The sequence below is a fragment of the Erpetoichthys calabaricus genome, chromosome 11 (assembly GCF_900747795.2).
Source record: "Erpetoichthys calabaricus chromosome 11, fErpCal1.3, whole genome shotgun sequence".
Lineage (NCBI taxonomy): Eukaryota > Metazoa > Chordata > Cladistia > Polypteriformes > Polypteridae > Erpetoichthys > Erpetoichthys calabaricus.
The window spans coordinates 124,559,364-124,586,353 of record NC_041404.2 but is presented as its reverse complement, the minus strand read 5'-3'; the positions used below and the strand labels follow the sequence as shown (position 1 = coordinate 124,586,353).

Here is a 26,990-nt window from a genome sequence, read left to right as displayed (position 1 = left end):
CCTCAGTCAGTTGTTCCCTGGCTTGCAACAAGCTTGCTCATTTTGTATTCCATCTGATAAGCCATTGCTAACAAAGCCATTAAACCTTCATACTTTACTTACTATCTACCATTAAAGCTCTGAATAGTACTGAACTCTCTGTAATTTGCCTTTTCCCCACGTACTTATGTTTCAGAATTTCCATGAAATTACTGTTTTCCACTCTGGCATGTCAAACACTGATTTAAATTCCTTTAACACCCTGACTGAAAAGGGTGTAGACAATCTACATATATAAAGCCAAAGAAAGCACCTGAAAGACACTGAAAGTAAAATATCGTTCTTTTTGTTGATATTAATTTACATCACTGGAGGAGTGGCAAAACAGTTAGGACTGCTGCCCTGGTGCTGGGTTCCTTGACATTTATGACCCATGTGGAGTATACATGTGCTCTCTGTGTTTGTGTTCTTCCCTGCATACTATGCTCTTTCTCAATGATCCCAAAGACGTACATGCTAGAATGTTAACTCTAAATTAGTCTGGTTTGAAAGACTATGAGTGTATACTAGTCTTTCAAACCAGACTAATTTAGAGTTAACATTCTAGCATGTACGTCTTTGGGATCATTGAGAAAGAGCATAGTATGCAGGGAAGAACACAAACACAGAGAGCACATGAAAGACTATGAGTGTATACTACCCCTCCTTTAACCGTCACCTTATCGTGGTGGAGGGGTTTGCGTGTCCCAATGATCCTAGGAGCTCTGTTGTCCGGGGCTTTATGCCCCTGGTAGGGCTACCCAAGGCAAACTGGTCCTAGGTGAAGGATGAGACAAAGAGCGGTTAAACAAACCTCCTATGAAGAAAAACAATTTTGGACGGCGTTTTCCCTTGCCCGGACGCGGGTCACCGGGGCCCCACTCTGGAGCCAGGCCTGGAGGTGGGGCTCGATGGCGAGCGCCTGGTGGCCGGGCCTGCACCCATGGGGCTCGGCCGGGCACAGCCCGAAGAGGCAACGTGGGTCCCCCTTCCCATGGGCTCACCACCTATGGGAGGGGCCAAGGAGGTCGGGTGCAGTGTGAGTTGGGTGGTGGCCGAAGGCGGGGACCTTGGCGGTCCGATCCTCGGCTACAGAAACTGGCTCTTGGGACGTGGAATGTCACCTCTCTGAAGGGGAAGGAGCCTGAGCTAGTGCGCGAAGTTGAGAGGTTCCGGCTAGATATAGTCGGACTCACCTCGACGCACAGCTTGGACTCCGGAACCAATCTCCTTGAGAGGGGCTGGACTCTGTACCACTCTGGAGTTGCCCCCGGTGAGAGGCGCCGAGCAGGTGTGGGTATACTTATTGCCCCCCAACTTGGAGCCTGTACATTGGGGTTTACCCCAGTGGACGAGAGGGTAGCCTCCTTTCACCTTCGGGTGGGGGGACGGGTCCTAACTGTTGTTTGTGCGTATGCACCGAACAGCAGTTCAGAGTACCCACCCTTTTTGGAGTCCCTGGAGGGGGTGCTAGAGGGCATACCTTCTGGGGACTCCCTCGTTCTGCTGGGAGACTTCAATGCTCACGTGGGCAATGACAGTGAGACCTGGAAGGGCATGATTGGGAGGAATGGCCCCCCCTGATCTGAACCCGAGCGGTGTTTTGTTATTGGACTTCTGGGCTCGTCACAGATTGTCCATAACGAACACCATGTTCAAGCATAGGGGTGTTCATATGTGCACTTGGCACCAGGACAACCTAGGCCTCAGTTCGATGATCGACTTTGTGGTCGTGTCGTCGGACTTGCGGCCACATGTCTTGGACACTCAGGTGAAGAGAGGGGCGGAGCTGTCAACTGATCACCACCTGGTGGTGAGTTGGCTTCGATGGTGGGGGAGAATGCCGGTCAGGCGTGGTAGGCCCAAACGTGTTGTGAGGGTCTGCTGGGAACGTCTGGCAGAGCCCCCTGTCAGAAGTAGCTTCAACTCCCACCTCCGGCAGAACTTCGACCACATCCCGAGGGAGGTGGGGGACATTGAGTCCGAATGGGCCATGTTCCATGCCTCTATTGTTGATGCAGCTGACTGGAGCTGTGGCCGTAAGGTGGTCGGTGCCTGTCGTGGCGGCAATCCCCGAACCCATTGGTGGACACCGGCGGTGAAGGATGCCGTCAAGCTGAAGAAGGAGTCCTACAGGACCCTTTTGTCCTGTGGGACCCCGGAGGCAGCTGATAGGTACCGGCAGGCCAAGCGGAATGCGGCTTTGGTGGTTGCTGAGGCAAAAACTCGGGTGTGGGAGGAGTTTGGGGAGGCCATGGAGAACGACTTTCGGACGGCTTCGAGGAGATTCTGGTCCACCATCCGGCGTCTCAGGAAGGGGAAGCAGTGCAGTGTCAACACTGTATATGGTGGGGATGGTGCGCTGCTGACCTCGACTCGGGACGTTGTGGGTCGGTGGGGGGAATACTTTGAAGACCTCCTCAATCCCATTAACATGACTTCCAATGAGGAAGCAGAGCCTGGGGACTCAGAGGTGGGCTCCCCCATCTCTGGGACTGAGGTCACCGAGGTGGTCAAAAAACTCCTTGGTGGCAGGGCCCCAGGGGTGGATGAGATACGCCCGGAGTTCCTCAAGGCTCTGGATGTTGTAGGACTGTCTTGGCTGACACGCCTCTGCAACATCGCATGGACATCAGGGACAGTGCCTCTGGATTGGCAGACCAGGGTGGTGGTCCCCCTCTTTAAGAAGGGGGATCGGAGGGTGTGTTCCAACTACAGAGGGATCATACTCCTCAGCCTCCCTGGAAAAGTCTATTCAGGGGTCCTGGAGAGGAGGGTCCGTCGGATAGTCGAGCCTCGGATTCAGGAGGAACAGTGTGGTTTTCATCCTGGTCGCGGAACAATGGACCAGCTCTATACCCTTAGCAGGGTCCTGGAGGGTGCATGGGAGTTTGCCCAACCAGTCTACATGTGTTTTGTGGACTTGGAAAAGGCATTCGACCGTGTCCCTTCGGGGAATCCTGTGGGGGGTACTCCGAGAGTATGGGGTACCGGCCCCCCTGATAAGGGCTGTTCAGTCCCTGTACGATCGGTGCCAGAGCTTGGTCCGCATTGCCGGCAGTAAGTCGAACCCGTTTCCAGTGAGAGTTGGACTCCGCCAGGGCTGCCCTTTGTCACCGATTCTGTTCATAACTTTTATGGACAGAATTTCTAGGCGCAGCCAGGGCGTTGAGGGGGTCCGGTTTGGTGGGCTCAGGATTGGGTCACTGCTTTTTGCAAATGATGTTGTCCTGTTTGCTTCATCAGGTCGTGATCTTCAGCTCTCTCTGGATCGGTTCGCAGCCGAGTGTGAAGCGGCTGGGATGAGAATCAGCACCTCCAAATCCAAGACCATGGTCCTCAGCCAGAAAAGGGTGGAGTGCCCTCTCAGGGTTGGTAGCAAGATCCTGCCCCAAGTGGAGGAGTTCAAGTATCTCGGGGTCTTGTTCACGAGTGAGGGAAGAATGGAGCGTGAGATCGACAGGCGGATCGGTGCGGCATCCGCAGTAATGCGGGCGCTGCATCGGTCTGTCGTGGTGAAAAAGGAGCTGAGCCGCAAGGCAAAGCTCTCAATTTACCAGTCGATCTATGTTCCTACCCTCACCTATGGTCATGAGCTATGGGTAGTGACCGAAAGAACGAGATCGCGAATACAAGTGGCTGAAATGAGTTTCCTCCGCAGGGTGTCTGGGCTTTCCCTTAAAGATAGGGTGAAAAGCTCAGTCATCCGGGAGGGGCTCAGAGTAGAGCCGCTGCTCCTCCGCATCGAGAGGAGTCAGATGAGGTGGCTCGGGCATCTGATCAGGATGCCTCCTGGACGCCTCCCTGGTGAGGTGTTCTGGGCACGTCTAACCGGGAGGAGGCCCCGGGGAAGACCCAGGACACGCTGGAGGGACTATGTCTCTCGACTGGCCTGGGAACGCCTTGGGATTCTCCCGGAAGAGCTAGAAGAAGTGGCCGGGGAGAGGGAAGTCTGGGCATCTCTGCTCAAGCTGCTGCCCCTGCGACCCGACCTTGGATAAGCGGGAGACAATGGATGGATGGATGGATGGAGTGTATACTAGGAAACATACCATGATGGACTATCAGCCTCTCTTGGAAAGTCTGTGATCCCTGAAAGGCCGATTTGGATTAAACAGGCATGATTATTGATTACTATTTTCAATGCAATTAACCCTTTTCCACACTTGCTCTTTGCAAAAAAAATTTAACCTCATGTTTTCATGCAGAATGAGAGAAAGAAAAAAAAAAAAAAGTGATAACAGAACCCAAGTGACCGATGTTCATGGGAGAGAAAAATTCTTGTGTTACACAATCCACATGTCAATTGTCTTCTGAGAAAATCAGCGTACATCATGAACATGAAACACATTCCTGTAATACTGTGCTTTTGAATTGATGACTATTGTGCTCTTGACCAATGAGTGTGAGGAAGAGGCAGATCTTATTGTGCTCTTCAGCAGTGAGTGAGGGGAAGAGGATCATCTTCAATTCAAAAGCAGAGTATTATGGGAATGAAAGAAAGAAAAGTAGTTCTTATGTGTGCCATGATGGTAGAGAAGTGGGTTAGTCAGACAGAAGCTTTCAGAACTGCTTTGGCAAGCCTCAAGATGCACTACTGCTTGGTTTTTGTCCCGTTTATTTGTATTTTGTGTACTCCTTTAGTACCCCTTTCTAGAATATTTTTATTTAATAAAAGTGATTTTTAGTTAAATTATTTTCCTTAATGTATTTTCTGGGTAAAGGCGGCTGCCACAGGGATCACTTCCTATTAAACTCATTTATACAAAATTTAAAAACACATCAAAAAAACTTGTGTGAATTTTAAGTTTACTTTAAATAGTTACCTGCAAGCTTGTAAATGATAGTAAAATATTTTTGTCAGTTACAAAGCAATTGCATAGCCAGTGTAAATTAAGAAAACTAGAAATATATTAATATATAAAAATAAATATATTAATGAAGTTGCCTAAAACAGCTTTCCTACACTGTGGGGTTACTTGGGTAAATCATCAACCTAACCAGCACATCTCACAGGAAGATAGCGGTGTCCCCAAGAAAACCTACTGTAGACAGGCACTTAGAAAACATGCAAACTCAACACAGACAATGACTAATCTAGGAATTGATTTCAGACCTCCTAAAACATTAGGTAGCAGTGGAATGCCATCACTCCAAACTAATCAATCATATGATCAATTAAAAGTATCAGAAAAATGTATTTGATATCTAGTTATAGCTGATTTATTTACTAATTTTTTAACATCAACAGCATTCCCATTACCTTTTTGAATGACAAGATGAGGCTCCTCCTTCTGGGAACTTTGGAAATCTGCAGGCCTATATCATGAATAAAAACATACAATATTACGGATAATCTTGTAGTTAGTAAACACTGAAGAGCAAGCTATTTCAGACAGCCCTTTGTGTGCACTGCCACATCACCAGGATCCCAATAGGTTCTTAATAACCTATTAAGAAGTAATGATATACTCCTCCAGTTCAGTACAGTTCATCTTACAACATAACACTTTTGTGAAACAGCGGAACAAAAGTTAAGCAACTTACTCTAAATCACAAGCGAGTCAGAAAACAAGTTTATGAGCGGCTTTTGATAAATCCATGCAAATATTATCAAATCTGATGAATGCAGTACAGGGGCATAGAGACTTTCAAGACACCCTACACTAAATTTCTGATACACAGCATATTTTTACAATTTATTTTGAAAAAAAAAAAAAAAATTAAAGGAAACTCTTTGTACACTCCATCCATCCATCCATCCATCCATTTTCCAACCCGCTGAATCCGAACACAGGGTCATGGGGGTCTGCTGGAGCCAATCCCAGCCAACACAGGGCACAAGGCAGGAAACAATCCCGGGCAGTGTGCCAACCCACCGCAGGACACACACACACAAACACACCCACACACCAAGCACACACTAGGGCCAATTTAGAATCGCCAATCCACCTAACCTGCATGTCTTTGGACTGTGGGAGGAAACCGGAGCGCCCGGAGGAAACCCACGCAGACACAGGGAGAACATGCAAATTCCACGCAGGCAGGACCCGGGAAGCGAACCCAGGTCTCCTAACTGCAAGGCAGCTGCGCTACCACTGCGCCACCGTGCCACCCTTATTGAAAAATAAGAAGGGCATAATTATTGGAATACCAAATTACCGGAGGGGAAAAAAAAAGTTGCTAGACTACTTCAGTATCAATTCAGGCTTTTACAACATTCCTCATGCTTTCAGGTTTAAGCTCAAAAATAAGCTGAGGCTGAACCTCCACATCATTTCCAGAGATGGGAAAGAATTAGGCTCTGTCTAGCACAATCCAGACAATTAACAGAAATTTTGCACCCTCACCACCAAGAGGGCTGAAACATTTACTTTCAAAATGTATCAACTAATTCAATCAATTCTTAAATTTCAGTTCCCTCCTAGCTAATCTTAAACTTGCACTATTTCCCCTATGTCATTTACCTGTGGGTAATGCCATGAGATGTTACTGTATAGATTAAGAAAATATTAAATTCAAGCACAAACCTGTTAACTACACCAGCAAGACTGAAACTTTATTAGCCAATCCATATTACTAACCGAGAATGCTAAACCGGATGGATGCAGGGACATCCGGCCATGGGTCGTAGCCGCAAAAAGACGTACTGCGCAGGCGCAAAAAGAGTCCGCGAGAGGCGGATGAGGAGCCGCGAGAGGGGGACAAAAGAGGCCGCGAGAGGTGGATGAGGGGCCGCGAGAGGCGGACAAGACCACAGAAAAAAGGAGTGAGCACAGAAAAAAGAGAAAAAAGGAGTCAAAGTAATGAAGCGCAACGAGCACCGAAAAAAGGAAAAGGCACATAAAAAAGTAGTCAAACGCAGGCAAAGCACGAAACACATTGCACACGAAACTAGACCCAAAAAAAAAAAAAAAAAAAAAAGAGGCTCGCGCACAACAGCAAGGCACCCCATCCCCCCCACCCCCCACAGGCATCGGACGGGGCACACACCAAGAGGGGGATTCAACAAGCCCATGGAACACAAAAAAAAAAAAGAACACAAAACCACCCCACAGACCCTACAAGCAAGGGACGGGACACACACAAAGAGGGGGATTCAACAAGACACAGGAACACAAAAAGAAAGAAGATGCTCGCGCAACAACAATCCTCACCCCCCCCCCCCCCCACACACACACATCCATAAGAAGTGACACCCTAAGCCACATATTCTAAAGTGAACGTCAACACCTTCACACTAGACAGCATAGGTGTCAGCATAGGTGGATCTCCTTACAATAAAGCACTATTAACCGTTCAACTGCAGAAAAGGAAACATATTAACAGTGAGTGCAATCCTCCTTATTACTTATCCATATTTCGCATGCTGAGAAAGAAACAAGTCATGAATACACGGTCACGGGTACAAAACGAAAAGGAAAGGATAACAGGAACAAACACACAAACACGAAAGAAACAACAAAATAGACGGCTATGCAGCATAGGTGGATCTCATTACAATAAGGCACTATTAACCGTTCAACCGCAGAAAAGGCTCCATATTAACAGTAAGTGCAATACTCCTTATTACTTATCCATATTTCTAAAAGAAAAAATGTCTCGACTCCAAAAACGCAAAGCTCAACTAAAGCTTCTAACTAACGATGTACCTAAAAGTAAAAACTTTATGAACTGCATTAGATCCTACAATAGTTCATTTGCTTTTGCATCTACCGGAGTAAATATCAGGCCACCAAAAGGCAATGGCCCATACTGCTTTCGCATATGTGCACAAATACTGCATCGCATTGGAACAGTGCACCCTGAAACAAATCAACAACGCAAATATGCACAAATCTACATCCTAGATCCACATGACGCAATCTAGCAATCAAAGTGCTGCATCGCAACAGGCACGGATTCAAAACGAAACACCTCCCGTCTCAGACATACGTTAACGGCAAGGAAGGCTACAACGGGCTTCTCACACAGCACAGGCAAATCGATTACAGCTCCAAAACAACACGTCCCAAATACTACACATGCAACAACGCGCCTCTCAAACAGCACAAGCAAAACATACACCGGGAAAATTCATTCGGATTAATGAATGTCATTTGCAATCACTGTCATTCAGTTCACTTCCCTGAAGAAACAACTGGCAATACAAGTAATACATTTACACGTTGTTGTCAAAAGGGTCAAATTATACTGCCTTCTTTACATTCATATACTGAATATCTACAGGAGCTTCTAACTAACGATGTACCTGAAAGTGAAATCTTTATCAACTACATTAGATCCTACAAATCGGTATCCACTATGAACATTAACGGTGGCACTGCACGTGACATCCGTCTTGAAAAAATGTTAATTATTGATGAATGTACAATGGCATGAAGTCACTTACTCAACACCATTCATAAACTTCTACAAACGTTTATGAATAATAATATTCGCTTTGGAGGAAAGGTACTTTTATGAGGAGGAGATTTTAGACAGTGATTAGCTATTCTTCCAGATGCCATGCGCTCAGCTATTGTTCAGTGCACCTTAAAATACGCAGACAATTGGCATTGCTTTCAAAAGATACAGTTAGTAAAAAAGATACGATGTCCGGAACCAGATCATAACAATTGCTTATTACAACTGAGAGATGGTACACTCACCAATACAGATGGACTTCAGCCACATATTATTACAATTCCTCAAGCCTTTATCGGCGACGACTTAGTTACAGAGAGATTTGGAACAGCAATCTCATTAGACCAAATGCCCCTTTTAACACAACGCACTATATTATGTCCAAAAAATATTAATGTGGAAAACATAAATACCCAAGTCATTCCATTACTTCCTGGAGAGACACAACTCTTTCTAAGCTCTGACAAACTTGACTCTGATCACAACAATAACCATCTTCATTGACCTTACAAGTTCTGACCTGGAATTACCTTTTACACTTAAACGGCGTGTACAAAGAAATTTTCAAATAAACCTTTACACTGTGCCACACACTTTATTGTTTGCTTTCTATTTGCATCATCTACACCGTCACACTATTCTATATCTCATTCATACATCACGCTCTTTGTCATTCCCAACACCAGGGGTTGGCGAGCGAAGCGAGCAGGGGGCGGAGCCCCCTAGTGAAAGTCAGAATGAGGAAATGAACCAGACTGGAAAGTGACACATATATTCCACACAAAGGGAGGACAGGGAAGCTGTTAGATGTAGAAATGAAATCTAAACCTATAAATTGCCTTTTGACAAAAGACTTCTTCCAAAACCCTAGACAGCTACCCTGCTTAGAACTTTAAACAGAATTGAATTAACATTTTGCACAAAGCATACATAGCTCCAAGGTTTTATCTCTTTTTAGATGACCCATGTAGCATACAGATGCTGCTTGTCATATTTTTACCTCACAACAAAAAGGTACTCAGAGCTGCTAACAGCTTTAAAATATGCCCAACACCAAGGCCACAATGCTATATGAAATTGTAATGTGCAAGTGTGATGCAGAAAATGGACTATATCATAAAGATACAGTGACTCTTGTATTCAGTACCCGCACTCCATTGCTGACTAAATTTAGGGTGGGTTAGTACACTAGCAGACAGGTACAAGGTCTTAGAGGTAGTGGGATCTCACAGTGCAACTATTCACTTTATTTTGGTCTTTTTGGTTTACCTGGAAAAAGGAATCCAACTAGCAGGATTCATATGAGTTTTAAAGACTTCCTACTTGCAAAATGATCAGTTTTATATGAACTATTGAGAAGGCATAAAAGCATCAGCGCTCACTAAAGGATATACCAAAGCATTCATTATTATTATGCTGATAGTCCTATTTTCGTTATAGGATTTATAAGAGTCTGGTCTACACATGACTACTTTTTCAATCTAGCTCCTATATGGTTTCTTCCCTTAAGCGTCCCCTTTCCACATAACATTGATCTCATGAAGTGCTGCTGAATCGGAGGTTCAAATACATTCCCACAGTATGATATTTTAAAAAGTCTACACATCAAACTACTGTATGTTAAAAGGCAGTAATAGAACTGCATCTGCAGATAACAACAATGGAAACTAGTTCAGCTAAACAACCCCCCCATTTAAACAGGTTAAGTTACATATGTATTCACTCCTCCATGGATTACTAAATGATAGGGCCAAAATTAGACCCCATTAGAATGCCAATAAGTTAATTTTTGCTGATGAGATTGTGATCTGTAGCGATAGTAGGGAGCAGGTTGAGGAGACCCTGGGAGTGTGGAAGAGAGGTGAAAAAGAGAGTGCAGGCAGGGTGGAGTGGATGGAGAAGTGTGTTAGGAGTAATTTGTGACAGACGGATATCAGCAAGAGTGAAAGGGAAGGTCTCCAGGACGGTAGTGAGACCAGCTATGTTATATGGGTTGGAGCCGGTGGCACTGACCAGAAAGCAGGAGACAGAGTTGGAGGTAGCAGAAGTAAAGATGCTAAGATTTGCACTGGGTGTGATGAGGATGGTAGGATTAGAAATGAGTACATTAGAGGGTCAGGTCAAGTTGGATGGTTGGGAGACAAAGTCAGAGAGGTGAGATTTCATTGGTTTGGTCATGTACAGAGGAGAGATGCCGAGTATATTGGGAGAAGGATGTTAAGGATAGAGCTGCCAGGTAAGAGGAAAAGAGGAAGGCCTCAGAGAAGGTTTACGGATGTGGCGAGAGAGGACATGCAGGTGATGGGTGTAACAGAAAAAGATGCAGAGGACAGAAAAATGTAGAAGAAGATGATCCGCTTTGGCAACTCCTAACGGGAACAGCAGAAAGAAGAAGAATGCCAATAAGCACTAAGGGTGAACCCGATCTATACTATAACATTTTTTTACTATAATGAAGGTTACTTGGGTTCTCTAGGGTAGCCCAGGTTCACATCCCAGTATAGTGTGTCAAATTTGCAGTCTTCCCAAGCTTTTCTTCTGGTATACCAGTTTTCCTCCCATTCCAAAGATGTGTATGCAAGATTAATTGGATGGTCTAAATTGGCCCAGTAGAAGTTAGTGGAACTAAGCGCAGTCTAATGCCCTACTTAATGTTGTCTCCTGCCTTGAACCTAAAGTAGCCAGAATATGCACTAGTTCCCAGTGACTTACAGTGGATAAATGGGTTAGAAAAATGGATAAACAAATAAAAAGGTACCTCTACAGAAAAATGTTTTTATTACTAAAAACAAGTAATTAGATAAATCTAAAGCTTAGAAAAGGTAGTAACTGTCATTCACCTAGAAGAAGCAAATGAGCCATTACTCCATAACCAGACAACTGAGTCCACACTTAATATGCTTCCTGATTGCTACTCTATTTGCTTGCTTTATGGGAAATACAGATAACATTTTATATGGTAGTATTTACTATACTTCTAATAAGACATTTTCCAACCTCACAATTCTCTCAAACCCTGTTCTCTGATTAATGACCAATTAAAACAAACGATGGTGCCACATACATTGTTTGAATTATTGAAACAGGAAAGTACTGTTTATTGTTCAGGTAGCTATTTCTGAACAAACCCTAGAAGGCTGCCAATACATCATACAGCAGAAAGCCTTTATAAAGAATGGATGAATAGTAACTTTCTCAAATTAAATAAAGAAAAAACCGAAATCTTAGTGATTGGCAATAATGGATACAATGAGGCTATTAGAAATAAACTGGATGCATTAGGATTAAAAGTCAAATCGGAGGTAAAAAGCTTTGGGGTAACCGTTGATTGTAATCTGAATTTTAAATCGCATATTAATCAGATCACTAGGACAGCATTTTTTCACCTAAGAAACATAGCAAAAGTTAGACCTCTTATATCATCGAAAGATGCAGAGAAATTAGTTCATGCGTTTGTTTTCAGTCGGCTAGATTACTGTAACGCACTCCTCTCAGGTCTACCCAAAAAAGACATCAATCGTTTGCAACTAGTGCAGAATGCAGCTGCTAGAATCCTTACCAGGAAAAGAAAATCCGAACACATTTCTCCAGTTTTGATGTCACTACTGGTTACCTGTGTCATTCAGAATTGACTTTAAAATTCTGCTTATGGTTTATAAAGCTTTAAATAATCACGCCCCGGCTTATATATCGGAATGTCTGACACCTTATATTCCAAATCGTAACCTCAGATCCTCAACTGAGTGTCTCCTTAGAATTCCAAGAGCAAAACTTAAAAGAAGTGGTGAGGCGGCCTTCTGCTGTTATGCACCTAAAATCTGGAATAGCCTGCCAGTAGGAATTCGCCAGGCTAATACAGTGGAGCACTTTAAAAAACTACTGAAAACACATTATTTTAACATGGCCTTCTCATAACTTCACTGTAATTTATTCCTGATACTCTGTATATCCAATTCATTATAATAACTATTCATTCAAAATTTGTACTAACCCCTACTCTCTCTTCTGTTTCCTTTTCCGGTGTCCTGTTGGTGGTGGCGTGCGCCACCACCATCTACCCAAAGCACCATGATGTTCCAACAATGATGGATGGATTAAAAGCCAGAAGTCTGTATGACCATCGGCATCAAGTGACTCCGTGAAAAACCCGAACTACAAAGAGGACTACAGTATTTCATTTATGTTAGGTAGAATGCCCAGAGGGGACTGGGCGGTCGCGTGGCCTGGAACCCCTACAGATTTTATTTTTTTCTCCAGCCTTCTGGAGTTTTTTTTTGTTTTTTCTGTCCACCCAGGCCATCGGGCCTTACTCCTTTCTATGTTAACTAATGTTGTCTTATTTTAATTTCTTATTTTGTCTTTTATTTTTCTTCTCTTCATTATGTAAAGCGCTTTGAGCTACTTTTTGTATGAAAATGTGCTATATAAATAAATGTTGTTGTTGTTGTTGTTGTTGTAGTAAAGGGGGGGTAGGGGGGGTTAATATAAAACAATAAAAAGAATAAGAAAACCAGAATATATGGAGAAGAACCTCATAAAGGCACAAGGAGAACATGCAAAATACACACAGTCAGTGATTGAGCCAAGATTTGAGTCCAATCCCTGAAATAAAAGTAAGCCATCCATATTACTAACCGAGAATGGTAAACCGGAAGGCACAGACGCAGGTCTCGGTAAACCGGAAGGCATGGACGCAGGTACACGGCGACGGACCCAGGAGACATAGTGCGCAGGCACCTACAGCCTGCGTCTCATAAACCGCAAGCGACGTGTGATCCATCGCGAATGAAGGAGTTACGGCTCAAAAACGAAAGAGCTCAACTAACATAAATAGGACATGAAGCAACAACACGCCCATAGCTAACGACTAACGACACAGCCACACAGAAAAGAGGATTCTGCACTGCACCCCAGAGTCAAACGTAAGACACTACGGGGTCCACAAAGGTCCACAAAGATAGTACGGAAGGCGCAAGAAACTACGAAAGGCGCATGCGCCTACAACGCGCTTCTGAACTAAACGTCCACACTACACAGTGTGGTCCACGTAATAAGAATAAACGAACTCTCCGTATTAAACGTACGGCATCCTCACACGTCCAAACCATATAGCATATGTGAATCACATTACAGTGATGCATTATTAACAGTACAACCACAGACAATGCTCCATATTAACAGTAAGTGCTATTATCCATACTACTAACGGTAGACTACGGATAACTGATGGAGTCACGGTCACGGCTCCAAAACGATCCAGCTTAACTCACGGGGCTACAAAAACGAGCCCACATGGATAAACAAAACGCCTACAATGCGCGTCAAAAACTGTGGAAGCAAAGCAGGCACGGGTTCAAAACGCAGCGCGCGTCTGAAATGCCACAAGCAAAGCAGGCACGGCTCCAAAAAGAAAGAGCTCAACTAACGGGGCTACAAAAACGAACCCGCCTGGATAAAACAAATGAATGCAGGCGCCTACAAAGCGCTTCTCAAACAACGCAACCAAAAAGGAGTCACGGCTCCAAAATGAAACATCTCAACTAACGGACATACAGAAGCGAGCCCGCCTGAATACAATTAATGAACGTGGGCGCCTACAACGCGCCTCTCAAACAGCAGAGTCAATAGATAAACGGCAAAGAAAGGAACGACAGACGGCCGCTAAACAATTCTGCCAATTAGCTGACAACGCATTCTGTAATGAGTCCACTATTAGTGAACATTCATTAGGATTAATGAATAGACTTCCTTTGTTCGTCATCTACACCTTTACACTCCAATATATCTCATACATTCATCAATGTATTTCGGGTTACCCAACACCGGGGGTAGGCGAGCGAAGCGAGCAGGGGGGCGGAGCCCCCTTGTCAGACATAACACATTAAGTGTATTCTGTGAAAATGCATATTTCTAGAACTGTGTGTTCAGTTAACACAAATGTTTCATTAAAACTGTTGCAAAGAGCATTGTCAGGCATAAATTAAAAAAAAAGTAAATAAATCAAGAAAACATTCATTATTTTCTGTACTACAAATTTTCATCTTGTGAGATTCATGGTATTTAGACATGTTTTTCTGGCTACTGTTTCTGTGTTCAAAGTTTCTTACACATTATAGTTTTATATATTCTCAAGTTCATTTAATACATTGGAAAGAACCAGATCTAGATGGGGCACCAGTCCATTTTAGATCTCTCTCTCTCTCTCTCTCTCTCTCTCTCTCTCTCTCTCTCTCTCTCTCTCACGCACACGCACACACGCACACACGCACACACACACGCACACACACACGCACACGCGCACACACACACGCGCACGCACACACGCGCACGCACACACGCACGCACACACACACACACACACGCACACACACACGCACACGCACACGCACACGCGCACACACACGCGCACACGCGCACACACACACAGGTTAACTGCCAATTCTAAATTGGCACTAACACAGAAATGATTAGATGTGTTGGAAGAAACCCTTGCAAACATGAGGAAAGCATTCCCAACAAGAGTGTCAAAAGCATAATGCTGAATCTGGAAGGTACTGCTAGTACCACTGACCACTCTCCAATTCAGCCATCCAGCCATTTTTCTGAACCCACTAAGTCCAGATCATATCCAATTTAATAGCTTTCCTGTCAAATTCTAGCTCAGCTTCATGCTAAAAAAAAATGATGTTAAAAATCTAATATATAAACTTTAGAGATACTGAAGTGACTTTAAATACTATCAATACATCTTTATTTTAATAGCACATATCTTAAAGAATCAGTTTACTATTCAATTGCAAGCCTAAAATTACTGAAAGCAAAACCATTATGACAATAAAATCCTTTTTAAAACTTACCGTGGCTGCAACAACTTCCTGCACTGGCGAATACCTTCTTGTAACCGCAGTTCTTCTCTTTTACACTGTTCAATGGCATACTGAAGTACTCGCACTGATCTGCCAAAAGCAGCACACAAAATCCTTAATGTAAAGTACTCTATAGTGATCCTTAGGGTGTGTTCACACTTGGCGCATTTATTCTGTAATGTTCCCAAGCATGATTGTCCCCCATCTTCACACCCCCACTGGCCTGCACTCACACTGCGTTTTAACATTCTGGGCCCGGACACGCTTTTGTCATTATCACGCAACTTTGTGTAAAGCCAAAGCAAGATCTGAACACTGGGTGACAGCATACACGTCAAAATGATTTTACTTATTTTGTGGTTGTTTTGGAGTCGTGTAGAGAGGGATAACACTCTACCCTCTTACAGATTTATTGAATGTGCAACTCAGCGTTTTGCTGTTAATTGTACTGCATATCTGAGAAGATTTTTACTGTGACAAATGTTAAGGGAGGAATTTGCAGCTTTTCTTGCCAATTACAATTCACTTTCATGTGTAAAGTGAGAATAAAAACCTCAAATAGTACTGAATGAAATGAGAATTGCACCACCTGGCTTCTCACATCATTGACGTCATGTCTGTTTTCTGTGGTCTGGCACGGGTGGAGATGACACTTCCAGAATGCTACTGAACCATGCTCAGGTCCACCTCTTCCAAGCAGGCCAAGGCAAGGTACAGTTCGCCTGGCATGGAGCGATCAAACTAGTCAAACATACTAAACTTTGCGGGATTACATGCAGGAAAACCGTGCTCAAAACAAATTGCCAGTGTGAGTACACCCTCAGATGCATTCTGATACTATGTGCTTTAAATTTTAGTCTTTAACTGCTGGAAATATCCTGGTACTGTAAATTCAAAAAAAAAAAAATTCAGTAAGAAAGAAAAAAAAAAAAATAGCAAGTAAAAATTATTTTTCTTTCAAACCAGCACTGCTCCTTGATGTGCGTACATTGACTAAGACTATGCTGATTCGAACCTAAAGGTCATCAAGAGTTGAGCCAGATGGAAACACTGAAAATTTTTCCCAATCTACAACTTACAAGCCATGTATTATTATTGTGAAACTGTGTTCAGAAGGAGGTTTCTTGCACAGTGCAACAGGTTTTACCTTCTCAATAACAACCACAACGTTCTTTTAATTGGTCAAAGAGACATGGATTTCTTTGATAGGTTTTGACAGGTTTGAAATTTTCAGAATGATCTAGTCTACTGGGAGACCGACTGTTGCACTTTGTGTACTATACCAACATATTTTTGAAGAATTCTTCACTTAAAGATTACCTCTTTAAAAAAAAATCACCTTCTCAATGCCACAAAGTTCATTTTATGCACCGACAAAATAAAGGTCAATATTTAAAAAGTACAATAAACTTAAAAAGGGGAAAAAAAAACAATCAACTAAATAAATGCTTAACAGTATTTAACAAAGCAGAAAGAGGGAATGGTACGAAATGGGACACATATCTGGCATTTTTTGTAAGAGCTAATTCAAGCTCAAAATAACTTTTTTTGCAACAATAGTCAAGAAGCACAATAATTATATAACTGACTGGGCCAAGTAACAATCACACGTTACTAAACAACATTTTGTTAGTGCTTTAAGATTTAACATAAAACAATGCTGTACTCTGTAAGAGACAACTTTAAACTGGACAAAAATGAACTTTAAGTAAAAACTATTTACTGCCCATTTGCAGATCATTCATTTAAAAATGATAGAGGAGGGACAGTTTATTTGACGGTGACATGCTCAATTAGGTGGCTTTAGTAATTCAAGCCCCTGAGCCTGCTGCTTTCCTCTCACATGCCCCCACAGGACATAGTCAATCACATCCAAGCACAAGTGTTGAAATAACCAGAGAAAAATGAGTGATGAGTGACCTGCCATGTTAAAGCTTGGTAGTCTACTCTATACTATCACATTGGGCAATAAAGTTTGGTCTACAATAATTATTCATATTAATTCCACAAAAAAAAACTATACTAAATATTTGGTTGGGGTTAGTTTGTACAAGCTACAGATATTCACTTTCCTTTTCTTGCTGACTTGTTACAGCTATTAGCTACTCTTCACTTTCAAAAAGTGCTGAGATTTATAAACAATGTTTTTCACATCACACATCATTTACTGCCAGCACAGAGCAACCAAGGAAAGCATTTTAAAACCAGAGATGTCTGCTTGCTTGGAGAGGAACAGAAAGGGACCAGTTCTGGCCACACCATTCAAGCTCATAAGGTCAGATCTTCTGTCACAGCCGATAGTATTTCATTCCGCATACACCTGCCCAAAGAATACCACCAAAGCAATGCTCAAAATATTCAAAGAGCTTGATGTCAATTTACTGTTTACAACATTGTTTCAAATTGCCACATTACTTCTATTAACAGCAACGGCTGAAACAAGTTTTTTTCCATGCAATAAACACAAATGCTAACAAACACTTAGAAAGCAAAAGGATATTATTATTATTTGTTACCGAGAGATCTTAACACTTAACATTATAACGGCACCAACTATTCCACCAGTTAGGGACAACCTCAGCAATGAGTCAGCAGCAGTATGAGCTGCTACAACAACATTTATTTATATAGCACATTTTCATAAAAATGATGTAGCTCAAAGTGTTATTCCATTACTCCACGGTTCTCAAACTCTGCTCCTGGAGGGCTGTAGTGGCTGCAGGTTTTCATTCTAACCTTATTCCTAATGAGTGACCTGTTTTTGTTGCTGATTAACTTGTTTTGAATTAATTTTAAATGACTTGCTTTATTAAGATTCGTTTTCCTGAATTGCCTCATTTGTTTCCTTAAAACGGCATCCAAACAGAAATGAAGTGAGAAGTGAGTGAGCCAACAAAAGACCAACTAAGTCAGGGCCTCAAAATCCAACAAATTTCACTCCAAGCAGTTGCTTAATTAGGCACTGATATTTGCTGTTAAGTAACACCCCCTCCCCCCTTTAATTCCATGGCTTGTTGCTGCTCTTATTGTGCAATAGCACACATTAACAAAATTGTTGATTTTCTGTTTTCTAAGAGCACTGTTAAAATGTTTTGTGGACCTGAGCAGATCAACATTCCCGTGACCTTCATCTTTCTTTATTTTCAAATACTGTATGATGGCCACATCATCAACATTGTAGTGTGACTTAAGAATAGCAAGCTTCCAAAAAACAATGAAGTGAGCAACAATCAACTGGGTCAACACTGGTAAGCATAGTACAGAGCTACAGTCCATAAAAAAATAATTGTACATTGTACTTCATTGTTTTAGAATACCAGGTGGTCAGTTCCAGTGGCTTCCTGCATATCACACCCACAACAGGAACATTGTTGTTTAAAAAAAAAAAAAAAACACTGATGAGCTAGGATGACAAGTCTTGCTGCTTTTTTTTTTTTTAAATACTCTTTTGTGTTTAGATGTGTTATATCAAAAATTATATGTGCATTATGGTGGATGTAATGTCCTTTCTGATAAATGAACATAAAACTTTGTCAAAGAACAACTTAAAGGTGTTTTAACACTAGAATCCCTGAAGCCTACAAAGAAACTCGGAATCACGGGCCACCTTAAATTCCCTCGCACCTCCTCATCAGCATCTTTTGTTCTGCAAATGTGTCGATCAAAATCAGCAGCAGGCAGGTTGCTATCCCAACTACCACCGACGTACCTTCAGTAGTACACAAAAGTTCTCCCAGCTCAAGTCTGTTTATCAGGGTGTGAGGTGCCTTGAATTGCATAGGTTAAATAATTTATCTCTATTTGGAACACATACATTTCATGTATGTTCCGTGTCTATGGAAGCTGCGTCGGTGGTGGAAGGGATAGCAACCTGCCTGGTGCCGGTACTGATCGACACATTTGCAAAACAAAGACGATGGAGAGGTGCGAGGGAATTTAAGGTGGCCCGGAATTACGTTTTTCGTCAGCTTCAGGAATTCTAGTGTTAAAAGTACGTTTTCATACCAATTTAAGAAATGTACACAGAATTTCCATCACCCATAGTTTTTGAGTTGTGACTTTTTTTTTTTTAAGGTTGTAGATTTAGTATATAAACCCTTATTATGGTGTATGCATTTCTTAAAGTTAAATTCACTTTTAAAATGTTACCAGACAGCAATAAAAACGTCTTCTAAACTTCTTCCCTGGAAATGACAGAATGCTAAAGCAAAAAGCATGGCAACTGATTTCATCAGGACATTTCTGAAATGGATAAGCGATTATTTCACTTACAGACCTGAGGCCAAGTACAGCAGAAAATGTACAATCCTTGTGTGATAGGGAAAGTCTAATTACATACTTGTCTTCAGGATGAAAAATACTGTATGATTCACCCATATCAATTTGTCTGACAAAAAAAAGTTACCTTTTGTTTCCTAGTTTTGAGAAGCGATTGTTGATAAATATTGTTTTTGCAATTCTGCGAATATTCCAATGCCCTCTGAAGTTAAACCCAAACGACCCATGAAATTAAAAACAAAGACACAAAAGTGGGCATTATAATTTGTCCGAGGTTAACATGTAACAAATCAGTTACGTTCAGTGCTCTATCTTCCCTTTAAAAAATGTCTGTGCATGTCACTGTTATACAGCAAACGTCAAAGCGCTATTGATCTGTAATTACGTTAGCTTCTCCGCTTGCATGTAGTCAGTTATAAAGATGTCTCTTCAAAGTAACTGCAGCACAAAACAGAGTTGAGAAAGCATATGCCATCGTTGTAATTGCAAAATTCCATACCAAAATCGAAATTTGGTGACGTGTTTTTCAAAGATCAGCTATGCAACTTCAAAATGTTATCCGTCAGAAAATAAAATATATTGTCATTGGGTATTTGTGTAAAAAGCAGAAACGTAGAAGAATGTACTTGAGTATAACTGCGTGAACATAAGATCATACAGCATACGACGCTCTTAGTCAAATTAAAACACCGCTTGGTTTCCCATAAAAACACACACTACACCTACCAACCGCATTTTATTCTATTAAATTTAGAAAGCAGCTAAAAAAAAACACCGCGCTATTCTGACACTGAAATCGACACGATCTTTCGAGTGACATTTTAACAGCAGCACTTTAGTTACATTGATCTCAATCAAGCTATTGGGAAATTCAGTCCAACTTACCGATCAGTGGGGTGCATTGCGGAAGAACAGAATGAAAGCGCTTCTCGTTGATCTCCCGCCGCAAATTTACAGAGAAGGCGCACACCAGGTCCTGTACACCACAAAGGATAGCAGTACAACAAACATTGTTATCGAAAAGTGAATTAATAACCACAAATACAAGTATTATTCTTTAAACTAGTTACGTCGTAGTTACAAAGTGTAAAATGCAATTCTACCGTACAAAGTAACAGCAATTATTTTCTCACAGCTGCCAGGACCTTTGGCCCTAGATACTGTTGCTACAAATAAAGACCTTCGACCTTCCAGCGCTCTCCATCAAAACAAGCAGCAAGTAAAAAAGACTATTAATTCTGGAACAGTAATAGAATAACGATTCTCGAAACTGTGTATTTTTCAACAAAACTGTTACAAAAAGAGCCTATATCTGCAAAAATACAAACCTAAAATTGAGGCACAAACTAACGACTGTCCACCTACTGTTTCCCTAAAGCTGACAAGTTTCATAATGGGTTAGTTTACACAGACGCCCCTCTCAGCTGATTGGGTTTTTCGAAAACAATTGACATATTCCCCTCCCACATTTCGGCGAAAGCGAGAAGGGTTTAGTTGTGGCGAAAGCGTGCATTCCGCCCAGAAGACTAATGTGTTCATGGGTGGCATAAACTGTCAGTTGCATTCGCCAACCACGCCCAGTTGTGAAGCCTCTTCTCCACTTGTTCAGCTGGGAGGCAGACGCGCACGTGGTCTGGGTATTCTCTGAGTTACCCCTTTTGACGTCTCAGGTTACTACGTGCTGTGTTACACATAAAATGTTGGCCGGCGTTTTGAAATTATCGCCCCAAATGTGGCTATACAAATGTGATTTCTGAGTGAATTTTATTTATTTATATTATTATATATTTTTGATTAAGGTAAATGGTCATCATTCAGTCACAACACGCCTAATTTGCGTGTCTCTTCTTCTTCTCTTCTTCTTCTTTCGGCTGCTCCCGTTAGGGGTTGCCACAGCGGATCATCTGTCCGATGGTTTCTCCAAATTGTCCCTCTGTTAGCTACCACTTCAAATGGGGTCTCCTCAAACCGCTGAGTAATTTGGAATAATAAAAACATAATATTCAGAAGGAAACGCTTATTGTTCAAAAATTGGTATAGGGATAACATTTTATTGGTAAGTCAATTTGCAAATGAAAGTGGTGTTTTTAACATATTCCAAATTCTTCAAAAGAACTTCACAATTTCTTTAATGGAATATACCACAATCATGGGTGTATTACGTGATGGCATTTTCATCCTTATGAAAGAGACATGTTTCAAAAACAGTCATTTAATACATAAAGACATTGGAACAATTGCCGTCAATCGGATCGACACAGCAGAAAGAAATTTTAACAAGTTTATTAAAGATCTGCTTATTACAAAAACCCTCCTGCTGTGTAATTTTAGTGGGCATCAAAATACAGGGTTCATTGGAAAAATTATCACTTTCTTATAGATATTTTCTGACAAAGTGAAAGAAGTGTCATAAAAAATAATTCGTAAGTGTTATTCATGTAACAGATTAATCTCTGAATTCATCCCAGATATATTTAATGTATGCAGCTTTTGTGGTGAAAATAATTGATGTATTGAACATATTTTTGTAACCTTGTATTCCAAAGATTTTTCTTCCTTTAATGAAGGATATTTGAGAAAAAAATGAACATCAAAATAAATACTGTATACAGAATGCTGATAGCCTATTTTGTTATATAGTAAGTAACAGAGTGTTAACTATGTAATACATCTCTCCATTTTACTTGTAATATTCTTTATCCACAAAATGAAATTTAGCAACATAATTCCAAATTACAGTTTATTTACTGATGACTTCAACTCATTTGCATAGCCTATAAAAAATAGTAAGACAACCAAAACACTGTTATTGAAATATAAACTTGTTTATTTGTACTGATAGTTTGTCTCTGTGCTTTGTACAGTAGTTTAATATACCCCTGACATTATGCAATTATTTGAATGTTATTTTCTGTTTATTACTTGTAATCTGTTTCTACAATAGATCACATTTTATTAATTACACCTGTAATGTATTGCTCTAATGGATAAACTTATAATTTAAAAAAAAAAATTATAAAGGGTGTTCACATGGAATTTCCCTCTGGAAAACACATATTTTCATTCTTTCCCATAGCACATGAGGGCATATTTTGTGTTCAACATGCTAAAGGCTACTTCGCACAGAATTTTACATTTCACTTCTTTTTACCTGAAGAAAAATAATTGATCGATGCCTATGGGTTGTTTATTTGTTTCAGTTTTGTAAATTAGATAGGCATCGGCCCTCATGTGTCTGAAATTGATAAGAGAGAGAGGTTGGGAGCATGCACTGATACAATGTGTTGCTGCACCCACCATATGAGGATCCACCTCAGGATCCCAAATTACTGCACTCGCAGTTGTGCAGTGGGTGACACCTTAGCACCACATTAAATTGATATGAACATTGGAAAACAGACAGGCAGATGAATAGGATTTTATAAATTAGGTTTCAATTCTTAATAAATGTCAAATCATATTTTAGCACACTATCAACAGAGTGGCAAGAGTCATGTTTAAAACCAAATTATTCAGATACGCTACAACCATATTTTATGTTTGATAAAATACTAGTGACAGTGTTAGTCTCTCCACTATTACTGAAGGTATAGAGAAAATACAGTGCACAGTTGGTTGAGTCTGTGGATTCAAGAAGCACAAATAGATAAGCTGAAGTTCCAGGCATTAGTAAGTGCACTGCAGTGACATACAGTACTTTGTTTTTACATAATTCATAAAAATGACTATTACAAGCAATAAAAAAACAATATGCAGATTATAAAAATTATGTTAATGCTGTGTGACAGGATGCCTGATTGGCAAGAGTCTGCCATATACAATACAGTATAAGAGCACCTCCAGAATGGCAGTAGAAAATACCATATGCAGCTATATTGAAACAAAAAAGAACAGCAGATTATGGCAGTGACAGGGTACCAGAGCATGTCAGTCTGGAGAACGAGGTCCACTAGGGGTTTAGTAGACCCTGCCATGTGTGATTTTCTGCAATAAAAGATTTGGCAGAGCAGATAGAAGCAGATGATAAGAAACAGACAAATCATCTTCCAAGATGCTAGAGGGCAGCCACCCTAACTTATGCTGAGAGGGTGACTCTCTAACCAGAGAGAACGAGAAACTGTGGAAATGACTGATCAGAGGCCAGGAGGCCTCCAGGCTTCTGTCAAGTAACATATGGGTTCTTTACATAAGAGGGATCTAATTACCTCACTTGAAATGAGAGAGAGAGATTGAGACTCTGGCAGCAGACTGGAAAACTTCCAGATGAGCAGATGGCAGCATACAACTCACAGGTGGGCATCTTCATCCTAGTTGAGAGACTGGTAGATCTGAGCAACTGAGGGCTCAGGAACACTTTGAGAAGTCGGAAGCAGCTCTGTACTAGTGTTTAGAATTTAATTATAAAATTAAATTATAATTTTAAATGTGCATTTTCATTCCATTATAAATAAATAAATAATAAATAAAATTGCTTCTGCTTAAAATAGCTAAAATTATCTTGTCTTTGTGAAGTTTTCTGGTGCAAATAAAAAAATATTTATTAGTTAAATAACATGTTGAATATCCTTTTGAGATCTTGTATCTGGAAGTTGATTAACTGTGTGGAGCTCATTCATTTCCTCAACATTATCTCAAGAGCGAAATAGATACAGACATCTCATCTCTCTCTTAAGGGGAACTATTCTGAGAACTGCTCGTTGGCTGAAGCAGCTAGAAATGAAAATCACAAACATTGAAAATTAACTGTAAAACAAGGATGTTAAAGTCATTAAAATGACAGTGAAAAACAAGACTTTTGCAGTAATATATATTGTTGATAAAAAATTAAATTGACTACTATGTACTTGCTGTTATGGATGTTTAAATGTTGTGATGGTCACCAGGCATGGGCTGGTGTTCCGGCAGGGATGGTGCAAGGTTCCCTATCCAGCCTGGAGGCCAGTTTAATGGAAGGACAGTTGGAGACCAATTGTACAGACTGTTTCCTCCCCTGACACAATAGGTGGCAGTCCTCCTGGACTATGGTGCCTGCATGGATTCCTGTGGGTTAGGCTGGTAAGTGTAGTCCAGTAACACAGCCATGTAGTGTTACATTGGTGCTCCCAGGGGGAGCTGCAGGGACAAATTGTTCCCCTATAAAGCAACCTCCACCTGACACGGAAGTAACCTTCTGTTTGTGGTAGTATCACACCGGATGTACTCCTGGTTTCGGCATGAAAGAAGCCTCCCAACCTCATCCAAGCAAGCCAGAGTCAAGTAGATGTTGACAAAGCTTGCCTGGTGAAGTAAAAGGACAGGGAGAAGAGACAGAGAATTGTGCTTGTGCAATATTTGTGTATCATCTGTGAGGTATTTGTGAAAATAATTACTGTTTGAACTTACACATGTGTTGGTGTTGGAGGGTTGGGAGCTCACTGGCACCCCTTACAGGTCACAATGTTTTAATGCACAATCGATTTAAAGTGGCACAGGATATAACTTTGAGTGTAGGAGTAGACAGAAGTGGTAGAAAACCATTAGAAACCAAGCGGTTTATCATATTTGCACCCATAATCACTCACTGTTAGCTCAGTCACAATTTAGAATCAGCAATCCACTTAATTGGCAAGTCTTTGGAATAAGGCAATAAACCAAGTATTTAGAAGAAAAATCCATGCAGACCATGAAAACCCCACATACACAAAGTGACAATGTCTTCTAGAGCTAAGGCAGTGGCAGTAATAGCCGGGGCATGGTGCTTGTATGATGTATTTGTATTGCAACAAGTTCAACATCATAATAGAATTACTACATATCAGTTGTAAAATACACAGCTTTGAGCATAGATCAGGGAAAAACTGTGTGTCCAGAAAGGGGTGCCAGCTCCCGCATGGCACTCTTGATGCTCTGGTTGTCATATTCTCTAGGTACTGTTGGAGATTGCAGAAGTTTGGAGGGAGAATGTTACTGTGGGCCACAATTCAAATGCCAAAGTATCTTAACACTTTTTATGACTTTACAATAATATTGGTTTGATACAATTAACCTATCAGTGTTTCACCGGAAGCTTCATCCTCTTTTACTAGTGTCACACACGTGCACATGGGAGGCAGCTAAAGGGCTTGAGTAGGGACAGTTCCGAGACATACCGGGATGTGGCAGAGTGCACTGACTCTTTTTCTCCCTTGTCTGCAGACCATTCACGGGTGATTCCACCTGGTCCTCTTGACATCACTTCCGGGCTCGCACCAATGGCAAAAGACCTGCATGAGCCCGACCCCTTTGACTTCACTTCCTGTCTTCCCCTTTAAAAGCCTCCACCTTTTCCCTATTCGCTCAGTTCTCTTTGGACTCGGTTTTGTGCACATCAGTGCTGTATTATTTTGAAAGCAACTTTGCAGCTAGGAAACAAAATTATACGGGTGGCTGCCCCAAACCTTTATATGACTCTGTCTCGAATTTGTGACACTAGAAATCTCTAAGAACTTTCTCAGGTTTTTCCCAGGCAGATCCCACAAAATGCTTTTGTCATAGACTGATACAGCATAATAGTGAAAACAAAAAGTAAGAATAATAAAAAAGAAAATCAAGCAATGTAGTATAGTAGTAAATGTAGAAGAACACCCTGGAACAATATTTTGAGCCCATCTGGGACTGAAGTATGCATGATGCTTCATTCTCTTGCTGTTTGATCCTCTATAGAAAATGGGCAAAGTAAACATCTGTGGAACAAGAAACTGTTACCCAGAAAAAATATATTCTTGTTCTGAGGGTATGTCTGTATCTTCGTACTGGCAAGAACCAGCATCAGTTTTCATTTCTTGATCCCAGCACAGAAAAAAATTATAAAATTGAAGTAACTAAATAAGACAGCCCATCTGGCAAATTGGGCCTTCATATGTCTGGCTGGTTTTAAGTAACATTTTTATGTTCTGCATAAATTACAAAAAGGTACTTTGCCTTCAAGACCCATTTTCTTCCAGCTGTATTCCCTATTGCCAGCATCACATTAAGATAAAAATAAATGGGGCACAGTTTGCTGTATCTACAGATCTTTGAGATAGATTGGCCTCTACTCTGATTTAGATTTAATTACACACAGCTCAAATGGATTTGTGCAATGACCATGTCTTTAAACTGGGTCAGTAACAAACAGTCTTGTAAAATTCCCAAATGCATCTTGAGCTTCTGGAGTCCAAGAAAACATCTGCTATTACTAAGATACTTAATAAACCCTTTAGTAATAACAAGGGGGCTCCGCCCCCTGCTCGCTTCGCTCGCCTACCCCCGGCGTCTTGAACCCGCTCCCGCTGGGCAGCCACGTGTGAGGATGACACATGTTTAATATGGAGCGTTCGCCCGTGTCACTCTGGGGCCCCCCACTGTTAATACGGAGCTCCGTCCGTACTATCATGCGGTGCATTGTGGACTACTGCGGACCCT

At 41.5% G+C, this 26,990-nt stretch overlaps 1 protein-coding gene across 2 annotated transcripts in view; it reads right to left on the bottom strand.

Annotated features, from left to right (window-relative positions):
- LOC114660870 (uncharacterized) overlaps positions 1-21,054 on the bottom strand; it is a 40,027-nt gene extending 18,973 nt beyond the window's left edge. Inside the window, exons 1-4 of one of the 2 annotated variants that reach the window (XM_028813841.2) lie at positions 20,897-21,054; positions 20,454-20,544; positions 15,282-15,380; positions 5,282-5,337 (exon numbers count right to left, since the gene is read on the bottom strand). In XM_028813841.2, coding sequence (XP_028669674.1) covers positions 5,282-5,337; positions 15,282-15,380; positions 20,454-20,544; positions 20,897-20,960 — 310 coding nt within the window. In that variant the 5' untranslated portion in view covers positions 20,961-21,054. The remainder of the gene's footprint in view (positions 1-5,281; positions 5,338-15,281; positions 15,381-20,453; positions 20,545-20,896) is intronic. The other variant, XM_051934028.1, reaches the window with a different exon arrangement.
- Positions 21,055-26,990: the final 5,936 nt, after the last annotated feature.